The sequence below is a fragment of the Malaclemys terrapin genome, chromosome 3, assembly GCF_027887155.1.
Source record: "Malaclemys terrapin pileata isolate rMalTer1 chromosome 3, rMalTer1.hap1, whole genome shotgun sequence".
Lineage (NCBI taxonomy): Eukaryota > Metazoa > Chordata > Testudines > Emydidae > Malaclemys > Malaclemys terrapin.
The window spans coordinates 21102355-21119061 of record NC_071507.1 but is presented as its reverse complement, the minus strand read 5'-3'; the positions used below and the strand labels follow the sequence as shown (position 1 = coordinate 21119061).

Here is a 16707-nt window from a genome sequence, read left to right as displayed (position 1 = left end):
AATCTTTACGTAACCATTTCATTGCTGCCTATTGTGCCCTGATATGTAGCAACAAATGCACTTCTAGTGCTGTCCTGGGAACCAGTTCCATTGCCATTTGAAGTGTAGAGAGTGGAATGAAATGACATTATTTAAAACAACATGGATGTGTTCCACGGCAGCAGAGGCTAATGGCAAAGGGATTAAAATATCCCTCAACCTTTGTGTGCTTGATTTCTTCTACTCCCTATGTCCTCCAAACATTTGAATGATACAATTCCTCCCTGCCACTAGATACTAAGGAAGATGTTCACTAGCCCAGAGAGCAAGAGATCCACAGAGACACTGTGTCTCTTACTTTGCTACTAACCATCAGACAGCTCTTGCACTAACTTGATAGTTTTCCATCATTTCTAGTTCTTATGACTTTCATAGCTTGAGGTGGGCGGTGGCACCCTCTAATGTCTAAGGTTTAATGGTCTCTGAGTTGCAGTGTCCTTAAATTGTTCTTGTATTAACATAAGTGTAGTCCAAAGCCCTTGGTGCTAGGTAATAGTTTGGGATGCTGCATGATGTCTGAATTTAATGCTGATTGTCCTATAACATGTTCTTGCTATGGTAGCTCTTCTGTGAAGGTGTGTTGTTCTCCTACCTCCACCTTGCTTTTTCTCTGCAAACTTCATTGATACAAATATAGGACTAAAATCTCTTCACAATATAATGTGCAGCCTGACTGTGCACCTTTTATTACAGAGATAAAACTTGGGAAGTCCATGAATACTTGATCAGTCTTTATGAAGAATTAAAATCTTGGCGAGATGTGTACTGGCGCCTCTGGGGGATTATCAATTGGCTGAGTTGTTCAAGATGTAATCAAGTGGGTATTCTTGTTTTCACTCACTTGTTTTGTGGCAGCATGGGAACAAAACCAACATAATAATTTTGTGGGTGGATGGAGAGGGGTTGTGCTTTAACTCATAATTAAGAACTCTTTTTCCAGATGGCCTCATTTTGGTAGAAAAATACCTTCCTCTTCCCCAAACTTAATCTACCAATTTTGAGACCAATAAGACTTTTTTTCCCCATAGCTTCTAGAGTGGGAAATCATAATGGGATTTGTTATGAAAACTACGGAGCAGCTGTTGCTGTAACTTTTTAAACTCCTTTGTGCTCTGCCCAAATACAATTCAGGTAGCCAGAAAAAAAATGGGAAATGAGCTTGTACTGGAATATCTGAATTGTAAATGAAAACAGTATGACTAAATTAGGACTAATCTCTGACCAGGTTTGAATATGAGAGTCATAGCTTTCTGTGAGAAGTAAATAATTGATGTATATCTAATGTACTCCAAAATTCTGACTTTGACAGGCAACATGTGACTAGACAGAATATTATTTCCTGTCATCTCTTCTTTTTTATATAGTCTTTCCTATGTACCGAATTTTCTCACTGCCAGTACCATGCACAGCCAGTTCTTTATCCCGGTGTGGCAAGCGCATTGGGTACATCTGGCACTGGAATATATCCCTGCTGTAACCAAAAAATTCTTCGATTTGATCCTACTCCACTTCCAAAGGTACTACTTTAATGTTTTGCTTTTAGCAATGACTCAGCATAGGGCTGGATCATGATGTAAAGATCCTCCCTGAAGTCAGGGGCAGCAGCCCAGGAGGGAGATTGACTGACTGCTTGCAGGCCTTCTGTCTTCTCTGCTGCTCTGGGGGAGTACAGTATGCTGAGTCTATTCAGTGTATCATATGTTCCCTGGCAGGCATGTTGAATGGGCCAATAAGCACAAAAGGAACTATCCTCTTGGACCAAGTTCTGCTTCTCAGGGAGTTTAAAATGAAGTTCCCATTTAACTTTAGTTGGAGTGGGGGTCAGGCCCATCAATTGAAACACACAGTGAGTTGTATATAGCTCTGTGTCCTGTGGAAGATGCCTAGTGCTGAGGACTGGGAAAGTTCCGAGAGTTCTTAGAATATGGAATCCCTCGGTGCAGTACTTAGTGAAATGAGTTTTTGTCGTAAGCCAATATATCTAACATAGTCTCTCTCTTTTATGATAGGGCTGTAAAGTGCGGGATCATGTGATCGGTTTACCGGCTGGAGGTGAAGGTGGGGATACTCTGCCATATCAAACTACTAAAATATTGAATGATCTGCTTCAGCATAGAGATGTTGTTGTTGTACCTTTTTCTAAAGATCAGAATAGGTGAGAAAATTGAATGAAAGCTACTGAAATTACTTAACATTTGACATTAGCACTTGAGTAAATTTTACATTTGATTTTTTCCCCTCTTCTAAACAGACAATGTAGTGGAATTTTTAAAACTTAACTAATATAGTTCCAGTATTTTAATTAGAAATTGGGACAAGAAACAGAAATATTGCTATCTGTCGCATTTCAAGCAGACGCGTGAAACAATTCTATCTTCGTAACAGTTCAATCTTGCCTCTATTCATATTTTCATATAGGTACTTCTCAAAACACTAGCCATGTAGCTGTTCTGCAGATTATCCATAGCACAATGGGGAGGAAAAAAGGTCAGATTCTAAGCTTTGTAAAATAGAAAAACTATCATTGTCTTATACTTCATGAACATTTCTTCCTTATAGCGATTCTGGGATTGGGCTGTGTGATGAGAGAGGGATTGAATGTGATGTGCTGTTAGAACCAAATACACCGTGGGGCCCAAAAACTGGAGAAATCAATGCTGTGAGTAATTGCTGCTTTTGTTTTGTTGTTTTCTCTCTGTTAATGACTGTAGTGGATGCTTAGAAAACTCATCCAATCGAGACCTACTGCTATCTTAAAAATAACTAACAAAAAACCAAACCCTAACCTAGTTAATCTAAAACCTAGGTTTCAGGGACATTACCCACTAATTTAGGGCCAAAATGTGGGTTTAGTGGGGAACAGGGAGGTTTTTTCTTTAAACAAAAGCTGTTAAAATCAATGAATGCCCACATATCTACACCATAGAGACCATTCAGAAACTGAAGCTAGTTAGGAACCCCACAATCCTCTTAATAAGAAGTGAATCATGTAGAGAACCTGTTACACAAGTGCTGTCTTCTCAGTGTGCTCAAAGTGGTATGTATAACGCTAAGTGAATTGAAATCTGGGTACTTGAGAGGCTGCCATGTCTTGTTATGCCACATTTGAGATCAGAAGAGTTCCTCAAGTTGAAGTCCCTCACTTTAAACTTTATAAAGTGCTTGGAGATCTACTGATGAAAAGTGCTATATAAGAGCTAGGTCTGTATTATTAAGTGAGGTGGGGCTGCTGGCAGGGCATTCACCATTAAGGCCTCTTAGCTTTAGACTTCCTTTCCCTGGTTGGTCTGCCTGTATTTTTTGTTTGTTTTATTTACGTTTATTGGAAATTGCATTGAACATCAACAAAGATTTTTAAAAGACCCATATTAAGCATAACATTTAAAATAGATAAAATACTTTTATAAAACATAATTACCGTCCTAACCACCACCTCCTCATCATGCTTGTCACAAAGCACACAACTTGATATTTTGTAAGCTACTGAGTACTTCAGTACCAATGGTACATGTTAAAACCCCCATATAGGACTTGTGTATTTTCATATGTCCCCAGAAGAGCCTCTTATTGCGTAAACCGCCTCTTCCAAGGGAAAACAGATATCAAGGTCATTGGTCCATTCCTCTGTTGATAGACTAGATTACTTCTCCCAGTAACACACAACACAGCTCTTTCCTACCAATGAATCAACTCCAACATTACACCAGTGCACTTTAAGCCAAGTTGGGATAGATCATTAATAATGCTAACCATGGTATAAAGAGAACCTCTGCAGTCTGTTGTATTTTTGCAGTCTTCATGCACTGCAGTCCATGACAGCTGAATAACACAGCAGTTCCAGACAGTTAGCCTCGAACTCCCAGTAGCAGTAAGACTCAGCCTAGAGAAAACCACAAATGTGTACTGGAACAAATGTTTGCAAATGCTGGCCTAGACAGAATCTTGTGGTTAACTCAGGTTGTTGCTACTATAATGTAAGTGTTTATTACTGGCTACATAGCTTTAGGTATTCAAGCAAATTCTAAGGTGATTTACCTAAGACTTTAAATTTACTATGTCTACATTTAATTTAATACTAATTCAGATTTATGCACGTGCTTAACTTTACACACCTAAGTAAAATTTCAGTGGGGCTACTCACATATATAAGTTAAATGTGAACAACTCCTTGCAGAATCCAGGATGTACTTTACTAGAACAAATACTTATTGTTTTTTTATAAATCCATTTGAATCTCTTACTTTGTTTCACAGTGTATATTAACTTGACCATTTCTCCGCCTTTTGTTTCTAGTTTCTTTCTCTGAAAAACTGGACTCTACAGCTGGTTAGTAAAATAACTAGTTCGTCCTGCTTTAAATTTTAATGTGTTTAAAATGTTTGTTGCTCTTTTATGTTAACAAATAACCTTGATGTCACTGCCATTTTTCCTATTTCTGCTTTAATTTTTAAATTAGAGAATAACTCATATTTCAGTGTGAGATCTAAACACTATATATGTGGAGATGCAACAGTAATTGCTGCTTTATAAGTGTAGCAGATCTGGAGGTTAAACATTAATTTAATCAATATCTTGTTTAAAAATACCTTAATTTTTTCCCCCAAATATTACAATGAAATCTTTAGGAGGCTGTAGTCCTGTAAATTTTCTTCCTTCCTATTATTGCTGAGTTTCCTTTGCTATTCATTGTCATAGACAGGGGATTCACAGTTGAAAGTGCTGGTGCTGGCATACTTAATTTAATAGGACTCTGAGATTGAAGTTCCAAAATAAGATCCTACAGCAAACTTTCTAACTACAATAAGAGTACTCTTTTAAAAAAGGAAAACAATATATATATCTTTTTTTATTCCACAGCGGAGCAGGGTTTGTTATGGACTAATTTTAAAAGAATTAAATTTTCTTATTTTAATTCACTTTATAAATAACAGGCAAACATCAGTCTTCCACACTGCATTGTTCTGAGGACAATGGCCTAAACTTTCAAAAATAACTAATGACTTGGGTGCCCTGCTTGAGACATCTTTATATGGGCCTGATTTTTCAGAAAGTACTGAGCACCTACCCTCCAAAAAGCAGGGTTTTTTAAAGTGCATCAGCTGGGGTACCCAGGATCACTAGTCATTCTTGGAAATATAGGCTCAATCCTGCGCTGCTGCCAAGTCAGAAAGCAGCAGTGATCCAGTCACATCCCAGTATGTTGCCTGTGCTGGGGCTTGTAAAGGGGGTGGCATAGAGTTGGCTATGTGGTAGGAGAATTGGTTGGAATCTGATTAAGCTAATTTGGGGGCCCCTTTGTATTGCTCCATTAGTGAAAAAGTCTGTCTCAGAGCTGAGGATCTGGCCCAACATATAAAAACAAATGTATATAGCTCCATACAGGAGCATAGTGTGTGGTGCTTGATGAGTACCTCTTTTTATGTGTGCTGCACAAATTAGTGAAAGCAACATTGTATCTCGCTTATTAATTTGTCTTACAGTAGCAATTGGAGCTCAGCTATGTTGGGCACTGTACAAACATAGTTAAAAAGGTCACTGCCACAAAGGGCTTTGATTGCAAAATACAGAGAGGATAATATAACCTAATGAAATGAAGAGTGTGGGTACCTTCTGCCATTTGCCTCTATGATGACCTTCAAACATGCTGATTTTGAATCCCCTCTATGGGCACAGACCAGTGCAACTTATCCAACACAATCCTACATCATTTGAGCAGTTTCACACCAGGGATGCTCACCCCAGGGCAGAGCAGGTTGCATTGTTGCTGTTCTCCCTGACTTCTAGACTAAGGTCAGAACCCAGTACATGTAAAACACGTAGGCAAGGAAGCCTGCAAACGTAACAATATGCTGTTGGAAATATGTGAAACTTGTCTATTAGCTAAAAAAAAAGTCTGGAAACTAGTTTAACAAAAATAGCTGGCACTCGGCCTTGTTTAACTACAACAAAAAAACTTAATGATATGGAAAACCTGTAGAGTTTGAGGAGATAGTGACCTTTAGTGGTACTTTATTCCTGTTGCTTAGAAACAACAGTCATTGCTATCAGAAGAGGACGAGTATACCACTGGCTCAGAGGTCACTGAGGATGAAGTGGGGGATGAAGAGGAAGTATACAAGAAACCAGGTACAATTATCTGTTTGTTATTACAAGAATTCTTTATTGGTAATTAGGGATTAGAATACAAGGCAGAAGTTTTCTTTTTGGTAAAAGAACTTCAAATAGAAATAAATAAAATAAACCCTATCACAAAATGTCTCACTTGAATTTATATTTTTATTTTTTTTCTCTGAGACATATATTAGATACACAGATTTACCTGTGTTCTTCCAGTCATCAGCTCCAGCAGTAAACACTCACTAATAGGAAAGTACACATATCCAGTGTTCTCAAAAGTATGAGACAGATTAAAGCTATATTCTGTATGGTCTGTTTCCTTCCTTGGAAGGGCTGCTATCAGAGCAGTTTTATTCCTCCTGTCACCTCCTAGATTAATGTTGCAGAAGTGGGGCCTCAGGTTACTAGCCATGTGGCTGTGTCCTCTACAGCAGCATTTGTAGGGTCCCACTCCTTCATTTGCAAACACTCCTTATTGATGGTAAGGACCAGAAGTGAAAGGCAGGCTGTGTCAATTCTCCTAAGATTGCACTGATTCTTCCCCCTAACTCAGGGCCAGCGCAACCCATTAGGTGACCTAGGCGGTCGCCTAAGGCACTACAATTTGGGGGGCGGCGATCACGGCAGTATTTCGATGGCAGGACCTTCTGCCGCCTCTGTGGGGGCCGGCATTTCGGGGCGGGACCTTCTGCCGCCTAGGGCGGCAGAAAAGCTGGCAGCACTCCTGCCCTAACTTGCAGTCTCTCTCATACATACAAAGGCCTAACGTGGCCTGCAGGAAGTAAGTGCTGCAGGGCTGGCCACTCCCCTGGCCACCCAAACAGGAGACAAGGCAGGAAATCCAGAGGGAGGTATGTGGCTCTTGGTTTCCATCAGGACAGATGTGAAGAAGGGCCTTGATTTCAAGTTGGGTAGGTGGAAGAGTGAGGGATTTTGGAAAAGAGGAGGGAGGGCTCTTAGGGCCAAGAACTTTCTGCTGTTCTTGGAATGGTGAGGGTGGGGGTAGAGAGGAGCATGGAGACTGGTGTGGAGAGAGAGAGAGGCAAAATCAGAAAAGTGCTTCTTGAGAAGTGATGTCCTTGGAGAAAAGGAAACTAAACATGGTAGAATATTATATAGTATGGGGAAAAGCAACTGAAAAAGACACATGGAAAAAATAGCCAAGATATACAACAGAAGAAAAGTAGAGAGAGAGAAATTTTAAATGGGGGATAGAGAAGGAAGAAACCCCCAAAACAAGGGAGATGTAGTGAGTGAAGTTTTAATGTAAAAATGATGCAGAACTCTTGTAAAATTCAGTTGATATATATATATTTTTTTATATATAGTGCATGTATAATATACATTCTCTCAAACAGAACCTTGCTAATTCTCAATCAGGAAACAGGTAATCTGTTAAGCAAAAATTCTAGAGTGCAGAAGTAAGATTTTTACAAATCACATAGTAGAACATTTGCTAGTAAACAATGAAGTGTTAGTTTTAACTAAATTACATGTCAGGAAAAAATGCCAAATTACATTACCCTTGAGACTTCTTTGATCATTCAACTAATTCACAGAATTCTTCAACTTGCAACGGATCTTCCAGACATTAGTGCAAATTAGTGAGGTGTGGTGTTCATTGTGCTTATTATAGTGTTGCCTAAGGGTCAACTGAGATTGATGCCCTGTTGTACTAAACTGTGTACAAACATAGAATAAAATCTGCCCCTTCCTCCAAAGAGCTAACAATCTAAATAGACAAGACAAAGGGTGGGAAAAGGGGTATAACATACAAGCAGAGTGAAGAGTTTGATGTCTGGTAGTTGGCATGTTTAGGACCACAGTTTTTTTATGTTGTTTAAATCCTTTTGGTGGGATATGACAGGAGGAAATTAACTAGATGGAAACACGAAGGAAGGAAAGGGGACAGAAGGGGTTGGAGCAATCAGTCTGCACAGGACAGAGAATGTCCAGAGTGAAAACTTCAGAAAGCATTCTAATATCATCAAGACTTTTTTTGGTCCATACTTGCATTTTTAGGGATGTATTAAGTGTATGCATGTTTACATTATATTTACAATAGGAAGTGTATGTATTACATATAATTTCTTTGCACTGTAAACTTCAGCTCATGCATGCTTCTTAGGGGAAGCATGTGAGTGGGTTTTGCCTTTGTGCTTTGTGGATGTTGGTCCCATTTTATCATTATCCACCCCATAGCTTTACCAAGGAGGGAAAATATCCAGGTCAATGTCTCATGTGTGTAGGAATGTGGAAATCCCTATGCTCAACCAGTGTGATTTGTTTTTTTTAATGTTTTAAATATTTAGTAGCAAATATAATCCTCAACTATTTTAATTAACAGGGAGAAAAGAAAAGCCAAAGAAGTTAATCAAACATCCAAAGAAACAAGTTTCTTCACCTAGTGTTCAAAAAAAGGAGAAACCAATGGAGAAGGTAAATCTGAGTTGTGAAATGGACTATTCAACTCAGTCAGTCTAATGAGGAATTTTTCTTTAATTTTTGCAGCTGGTCTTAAATGTATTCATGAATGCATTTTTCTGTTTTTTTTGACAGTCAAATTCTCGAGATGCATCTCCATTCATGTAAGTATTTCTCCCAAGTCCTGGTTGAAACATCTTGCTTAGTAAAATATTACTGACGACAACACTTTTGTTTGTCTCTTTTTACCAGTGTGAGTATGCAGCAGAATAAGTGGGATGCTTCTAGATCACTGAGATTCAACCAAGATGCTCAAAGAGAAGACGGTAAGATTTCATTGGTTTAGCTTTCATAATGCTAATATTAGTGGAAAAAATAGAAATCTGTTATGCAACTACATAACTATTTCAGTAAAGTACTCTGCTTAGCTATGTCAAGGCTGAATGTGATTTCAAACTAGTTTTATACTGGTATAACTACATTGACTTGTTTGGAGTTACTTCTGACTAAGTTGATTAGTGAAAGGAGAACTGGGCCCTTTATGACTCTAAAAAACTGTATATTATGAAACTTGGTTAGGTTAAATTTTTAAATGCTTATTGACAGTTACAAAAAACTTGGAAATGATGGTAAATCACACCACCATTTCAAGTCTGTAACTTAATCTTCTGCCATGCCTAATACAAGCCTACTGATATTTTATTCAGTCATATTAGCAACTATGCATGAATTTTGGGTCTCATCTGTCCATGTAACTTTGCAAGAGCAAAGAGATTATCCTTTGGAACAAAAAGCTTATGGCAGAAGGAAGGCATGATTCTGGTATCAGTCATGACAGTGTAAAACATGAGTAATTCCACTGAAGACAATAGTTGCATTGATGGTCATATTCTCCTCTCGCCCCTGGGGACTGATCCCCACCTGGTGTAAATTTGTGCAGCTCCACTTAATAGAATGGCCCTATGCTGACTTACACAAGCTGAGGTTCTGTCCTTTAGCGACTCATATCTATTGAATTTTCTGTTGACCCAGATATTCTATACTTGATTCCATGAAATATGAGAAAACATTGCAGATATCTCTAAACATGGATCTCAGCATGTACTCTGATTAATATTTATGTATAGCATATATTTTTCTGTTCAAAAATTGTGATAAGTGCTAGAATTCAGTTGCAACCAAGCTTTATGCTACACAATAACTTCAAAATCTTCTTGAACTCACAAAATGTTCGTGCTGCAAGGATGACACTCCAGGCAATAATGCCTCATGATCAGATTAGCACTAGTCTCTTCTTTCCCACAGGAGAAAAATACCTTTGTTACAAAGAGAAAATAAAGAGAAAATATTCATCACCTCAAATGCTGAGAGATTGACTAATGCAAATGGATAGTCTGGGTCTCCTGGCAGGAGTAAACGTGGGAGGAAGTTCCACAGTTACAGACAGGAGAAGGAAAAGTTCCTTGACTGTGGTTTAAGCTTGTATTAAATGGCAGCTGTTTGGAATGTGAGAGTGAGTGACTGACTGACTAGGGGGCAGGTGATGAGGTCATAAGTGTGTGGTAATTGCCTGGGCATATAAATTGCACAGGTATGTGATAAGTTGTTTATCACATGGATATTGCCTCCACATGTATGCTTTGTGAATGCCTCTCTCCCTATCTCTCAGTTTATAAAGAAGTAAGATCATACTATTCTGTTTTGCTTTCCCTCACTGCTGTATGGAGTTGAAAGCTGTGGTCTCAGTAAACTACCTAGTTTCCTTTGCTTTTCCATTTCTTTTAGAAATCTATGCTGCCTCAAAACCATTCTCTTAGATCTGGCAGTGCAATGGATGCAGATGGATCCCTGCACGGAACCCAATTGAAGCTGCATTACACTGCAGGATCAGGACCTTACTTTGGATCAGAGCTGCTCGTGCTTTTCACATGAGCCAAGAATAAAGCCACTCATTTCTCTGTATAGTGGATTATTAGTAATATATGCATAATCTCGTTCCTCGTGTTTATGGCTCTTCATCTTGGTAGTAAGGAATATTTAGAATATTGATATTTCTTTTATTACTTGCAGATCAGCGAAGGATGTGTGAGATTACAGGGCACCTAATAAAAATGAGATTGGGAGACCTGGACCGGGTCAAGTCAAAGGAAGGCAAAGAAGTAAGACTTTACGTTATGGTAACATTCATGTGATATTTTAGGCAGATCTCTTGAATTCATGCATTTTCAGTACCAGAAAATGGGATTTAGTTTTTTTAGGTGTCTGGAAGACTTAAGCTTTAAAATGACTTTGATCAGGTTTTAATAGTTTAAAGTGGTTTTTTTCCCTAAAACACTTGGTCAGAAAAAGTTTCAAAAACTGTTGACCCAGGAAGTAGGATGGGTTTGGAGGGACCCGGTATCAGGCACTGGGAGTACAGCAAAGTCTTCATGGTTCTTTCTTAATCAGAGCCAGATCATGGCTACTGTGCATGATTGCAGGCTCATGCGCCTTCACAATGGGGCTCTGAAGGGATGCAATCTGATCTTTGCCAACTCCTTTTGGAAGAATTGCTTCTGCAAATATAAATCAATTATCTGAAAACTAATAACTTTTAGAAAGTCACTGATTAAACTGGAATAGCTAAATGATTTAATCTCCCTGTTCTGCAGCATGCAGGTGGCATTTACTCTAGACTTGAAGCTCAGATAAAGGCCTCAGCGCAAGTCAGTGCTCGACAAAATAGCACAGAGAAAAACACAAGGTAAGTTGTTATTTAAGTAGCAGAAAAAGCCAGGATGTGTATTTTGGGTTTTTTTTTAAAAAGCCTTCTGTGACCAGGGTCCTAGTGAGGAGCCAGCTGTGGTCACTCCATTAGGGTGAACTGCAAAGAATGGGGCAGACAATCCCCAAAAAGCTGGTGAATATTCCAATACTTAGATTTACTAATAAGAGAGCATAAAAAGTTTCTTTATTACCTTACTGGTTACCTAGAAGTCCAAACAACACAGTTCCCTTAGAGTGATCCAGCCTCAGGCCTCCATCCAGGTACCCAAGTCAAATATGTTGATTTCTGAAAATCTTATTTCATCACATAAAAGAAAAGGTTCTACCGATCCCAAAGGATTGGACACATTAGCTCCCAGGTTATTGATTATTCCAGATCTTATCCAAATTACACGCTACAGCCAATTCTTATTAACTAAACTAAAATTTATTAAAAAACGAGAGAGAGTATGGTTAAAAGATCAATATACATACAGACATGAGTTTAATTCTTAAGATTCTGATTCATAGCAGCGATGGTGAGCTTTGTAGTTGCAAAGAGTTCTTTCAGAAATAGTTCATAGGTTATCCAATGTCCAAATATCACATTCAGGGCGTACCACCATAACTGGAACCTCCGTCTTGCGACTCAAACTTCCCCCATGAAGTCTAAGCAGATCTGAGATGACAGAATCTGGACCCAAGGATCTTTTATGCAATTTCATGTCCTCTTTGACAAGTTGGGATTTCCTTGGGGAACAAACAGTAATTAGGATGACTTTAAAGGAGGTCCATCACCGGTACTTACCTATACAAATTAACAGAAGGCCATTTGCTTGTTCCTCCACCATTCACAGTACATTTCAAAGAGAGATGAATACTGAGATATCCCGTATTTACAATTCATTTAAATGCTAGGATGTTCTTTTGATCTCTAAACTATCAGAATACAGCATAGACAAACGATTTCATACAAACAGTGAACTATCAAACTATTATAATTAGCAACAATTAATCCCGTATCTTGATAAAAGTGCCTCCACATGTGTATGTACTATTTATTTTAAATCCAGGTCTAAATCTCGCTTTGGTCAAGGCCGTCCAACCTAAGGAACCTCAGGAAGAAACCATAGCCAGAATTCATTGCTGCTTCCTGGAACTGTACTGTACTTCAATACGGAGAATGCATTCTCCAAAAGCTTTTAAGTGACTTATTTATTATTTATTCCTGTAAGCCATGTAAATTATTCTGCTATGATGAATGAATGCAAAATCCAGAAAGCTCTAATACTTATTTTAATTGTAAATACAGTTTCTTAGATTGCTTTTTTTGGCTATTGTGTTAAGCTACGTAGAAAACATTTTATAAACCTGCAAAGTTAAAATATTTGAAAATCCTTGCTTATTGAAGAGAGTGGTGCTTATAAACTACTCTAGACCATCACTTTTAACTGCTAGACATTTTAAAATGAAGAAACTACTGAATTATGAGTGCAATCAGCAATGTTTAAATGCATCATCTAGTATTGTGATTTGAACTGTACATCTTGAGTCTGGGGGTGATCTTTATCTTGCTTACACTGGTTTGACTGATGTAACTTTATTGAAGTCCATGGAATTACTTCTGATTGACAAGGATATAAGTGAAATCAGAATCAGGCCCCTAGGCTTTCCTCCACATGTCCACACAACTTCCATTCATGCTAAGGTAAGCATCAAGGGGGATTAGACCCCTAAAGATCACGTGAAATGAACCTACTGAAGGTATGATAACTTTGCATCTTGCATGAGGCATTCATTTTCTCAACTTTACTGCATGGAAAACATGTTCATTCTCATTTTGCTCCTGACTCTTCTTCTGCATCATACAGTTTTTTGTTCCCTTTTGTTGTCTGAGCTTTAGAGGCATAGTAAAGCAGTTTCTTCCTTTAGTAATACCAGTGCCACTGTATCTTTGCTAGCAGAGGTGGTGTAAATTCTGTACCTTTTGAAATGAAAGGCAATCACTTTGAGGCATCTTGCCTATGTAGATCTGGCCGGGAAGTATGTTCCTAGACCTGTCTGAATAATCCTGTTTGGCAATCCAATGTTCTGATATGGTTCTACTGGAGCAGTAGGGTCCATGTTTGTTTTAGTGCACAGTCCAGTAGTACCACAATGGGACAACTTGCCTGGGAAAAAATCGTGTTTATTCAAAGGAAATTGCAATAAAGCAGTATTTTGAAAACCACATTCTAATTTTTCTAAGCAGGCAAAAAGAGCACTCAGGGAAAACTTATTCCAGACCATAATCATTCAATAAAATGTGTGTTTGGAAATAAGCTCAAGATCTCTGGGGGAAAAAAATCCTTCCTTAAAATGTATTCTCTATTTGCAGGCCTGTATTTGCCTTGTTTCTAGAATTTTTCTAATAATTGAAATTGGAAATTAGGCATGGTGGTAATTGAGAGAGGGTGCAGGTTCATTTAAAAATAAGTGTTAGCTCTGTTTACATGTGTTCCTCCAAGTTAACATCAATCCAAACTTCATTGAAACCAATGGAAGGACTTCTGTGGACTTCAGTGACCTTTGGCTTGGGGTATGATTGGTAGGTGCAGCAGTGCTTTATCTTACATTCATAAGAGACATGGCTTTATCAAAACCTATTGTTTGTTTGCAAAAAAAAAAAATCAGTTTTGTATTTTAAAAGTTGTGTTTATACTAAATATTATTTGAAAAACTCATTTTCTTAGAAAATGGTTTACAATTCACTGTGTGCAAAAATATTAGTTTTCTAGCTTGTATAGAAGTCTGTCTAAAGCTGCACATGTAAACTTTGCTAAGCAAGTTGCAAATTGAAGGAGGAGTGTGAGTGTGTGTGTAAAAGATTTTTTTAAAACTGCTGACTTGAAAAAGGAAAAAAATTCTCTCCAGGAGGGGAAAGTCTAATGATTTGGTTTATGTCAAAATGTCATTTTTACATGCCAGTATCCTTCATAATATTCTATTCAAAATGTGCTTTTTTCTTTTTTATAAACATATGCCTGTAATATATGTAGTGGAAGTGCAATTCATATTTTATTAAGTATTAGTAGTAGTTTCTTTGACAAATTCCATTAACTTTTATCCTGTATTAACTTTGAAGTCATGTCTCAGTTTAACTGAAATAAATGTTACTGATTTAAAAACATTTTATTTTTAGTAGACTTACAAAGCCAAATACATTATATAGTGGGAAATGTTATTTTTGTTTCAGATAATAATGATTCTTGCATGTCATTGTCCCTTCCTCAAAAATGTATAGATTCTTGATCTCCCCTTGTTCTTTAAAGTAGCTGTCTAACTTTTCTTGAAGCATTGTTACAGACTTAACATATAGTTGGGATTATGCTATCCAATATGCATTACTTTGCATTTATCAACATTAAATTTCATCTGCCATTTGGTTGCCCAGTCACCCAGTTTTGAGAGATTCTTTTGTATCATCTGCAAATTTTGCCACCTTACTGTTTTACCCCTTTTTCCAGATCATTTATGAATGTTGAATAGGACTGGTCCCAGAACAGACCGCGGGGGGACAACACTATTTACCTCTCTCCATTCTGAAAACTGACCATTTATACCTACCCTTTATTTCCTATCTTTTAACCAGTTACCAATCCATGAGAGCAACTTCCCTCTTATCTCATGGAAGCTTGCTTTGTGTAAGAGCCTTTGTTAAGGAACCTTGTCAAAGGCTTTCTGAAAATCTAAGTACACTATATTCACTGGATCCCCTTGGTCCACATGCTTGTTGATCCCCTCAAAGAATTCTAATAGACTGGTGAGGCATGATTTCCCTTTACTAAAACCGTGTTGACTCTTCCTGTGAAGGGGTGGATTGGGCGCGGAGCTTGGGCAGAGCAGGGGTGGGAAGAGGCAGAGCAGGTGTGGGGGCTATGAGGAAGGGGTGGAGTGGGTGCGGGGCAGGGGCAGCCGGGGGATTGGGCTGGCCGCTGGAGTAGCACGCAGCTGCATAGGGCACCAGGAAATTTGGGGCAATTTGGTGCCCTATGCAGCTGCGTAGTTTGCAAATGGGTAAGGATGGTCCTGCTCATTGTGGAATCCATTATCAAGTCCTAGCTGCAAAGACATTGCTAACGTCCCTTAATGCTGTGCTGGATGTTATACAAACAATGAACTACCTTAACGCATATGGTCTGAATAGTCCTCTCTTTCAAGAGCTTTGCAACGAAATGGTTGGTGCAGACGAAGATCTGTTTTTCCACACCCATAAGAATGGCCGCACTGGGTCAGACCAAAGGTCCGTCCAGCCCAGTATCCTGTCTACCGACAGTGGCCAATGCCAGGTGCCCCAGAGGGAGTGAACCTAACAGGTAATGATCAAGTGATCTCTATCCTGCCGTCCATCTCTACCCTCTGACAAACAGAGACTAGGGACACCATTTCTTACCCATCCTGGCTAATAGCCATTAATGGACTTAACCTCCATAAATTTATCCAGTTCTCTTTTAAACCTTGTTATAGTCCTAGCCTTCACAACCTCCCCAGGCAAGGAGTTCCACAAGTTGACTGTGCGCTGTGTGAAGAACTTCCTTTTGTTTTAAACCTGCTGCCCATTAATTTCATTTGGTGTCCCCTAGTTCTTATATTATGGGAACAAGTAAATAACTTTTCCTTATTCACTTTCTCCACATCACTCATGATTTTATACATCTCTATCATATCCCCCCTTAGTCTCCTCTTTTCCAAGCTCCAGTCCAATGGCTTTCTAGGGATGCACATTAAAATGCATTTTTATACTTTGTGAAGAGATAGCGGAGTTTTTTCTGCAAAAAGAGAATTGAGCTGAACAAAGAGTTCAGTGACAAAAATGGCTTCTCTGCTTGGCATACCTAGTTGATATCTTTGATAGCCTTAATGACCTCAATCTGTCCCTTCATGGAAAATGTTCAACATTAATAGACTTGACTAATAAAATCAGAGCCTTCCAGATGAAATTTGATCTGTGGTGCAAGAAGTTGGACACAGATAAGGCACATTTCCTACACTTTCCTCATTCAGCGAGGAGGAGGAAAACAACAATAGTGCTCTCAAGTTAGCTATTAGTGAACATCTGAAAGCACTTCATGAAGAGTTCTTGTGCTACTTTCCAGTGCTACCAAAAGCACTTCATTCCCTGGTGAAGAACTCTTTCAGTGTGATGGCTGAGCAGTTACCTACTGAAGATATTCACGCACAGGAACAGTTTATAGACATGATCAATGATGAAGTGAAAGCAAAATTCACACAGCTGCCTCCAAACCAGTTCTGGTGCTCAATTGCAAGTGAATACCTACTGGTGAGCGAAATGGCCTTGAGAGACCTCCTGCAGTTTCCTGCTACCTACAAATGTGAGAGTGG

General features: G+C 38.6%; 1 protein-coding gene across 4 annotated transcripts in view; it reads left to right on the top strand.

Moving 5' to 3' along the window:
* Positions 1-14761, top strand: part of SANBR (SANT and BTB domain regulator of CSR) — a 43437-nt gene extending 28676 nt beyond the window's left edge. For 2 of the 4 annotated variants that reach the window (XM_054024231.1, XM_054024230.1), the window contains 12 exons: positions 733-856; positions 1404-1556; positions 2049-2194; positions 2599-2698; positions 4333-4365; positions 6066-6165; positions 8504-8595; positions 8716-8744; positions 8833-8906; positions 10651-10739; positions 11232-11323; positions 12399-14761. In XM_054024231.1, the coding sequence (XP_053880206.1) occupies positions 733-856; positions 1404-1556; positions 2049-2194; positions 2599-2698; positions 4333-4365; positions 6066-6165; positions 8504-8595; positions 8716-8744; positions 8833-8906; positions 10651-10739; positions 11232-11323; positions 12399-12435 (1069 nt within the window). In that variant the 3' untranslated portion in view covers positions 12436-14761. Of the gene's footprint in view, positions 1-732; positions 857-1403; positions 1557-2048; positions 2195-2598; positions 2699-4332; positions 4366-6065; positions 6166-8503; positions 8596-8715; positions 8745-8832; positions 8907-10365; positions 10740-11231; positions 11324-12398 lie in introns of those variants that run through there. The other 2 variants (XR_008444543.1, XM_054024232.1) reach the window with 2 other exon arrangements.
* Positions 14762-16707: the final 1946 nt, after the last annotated feature.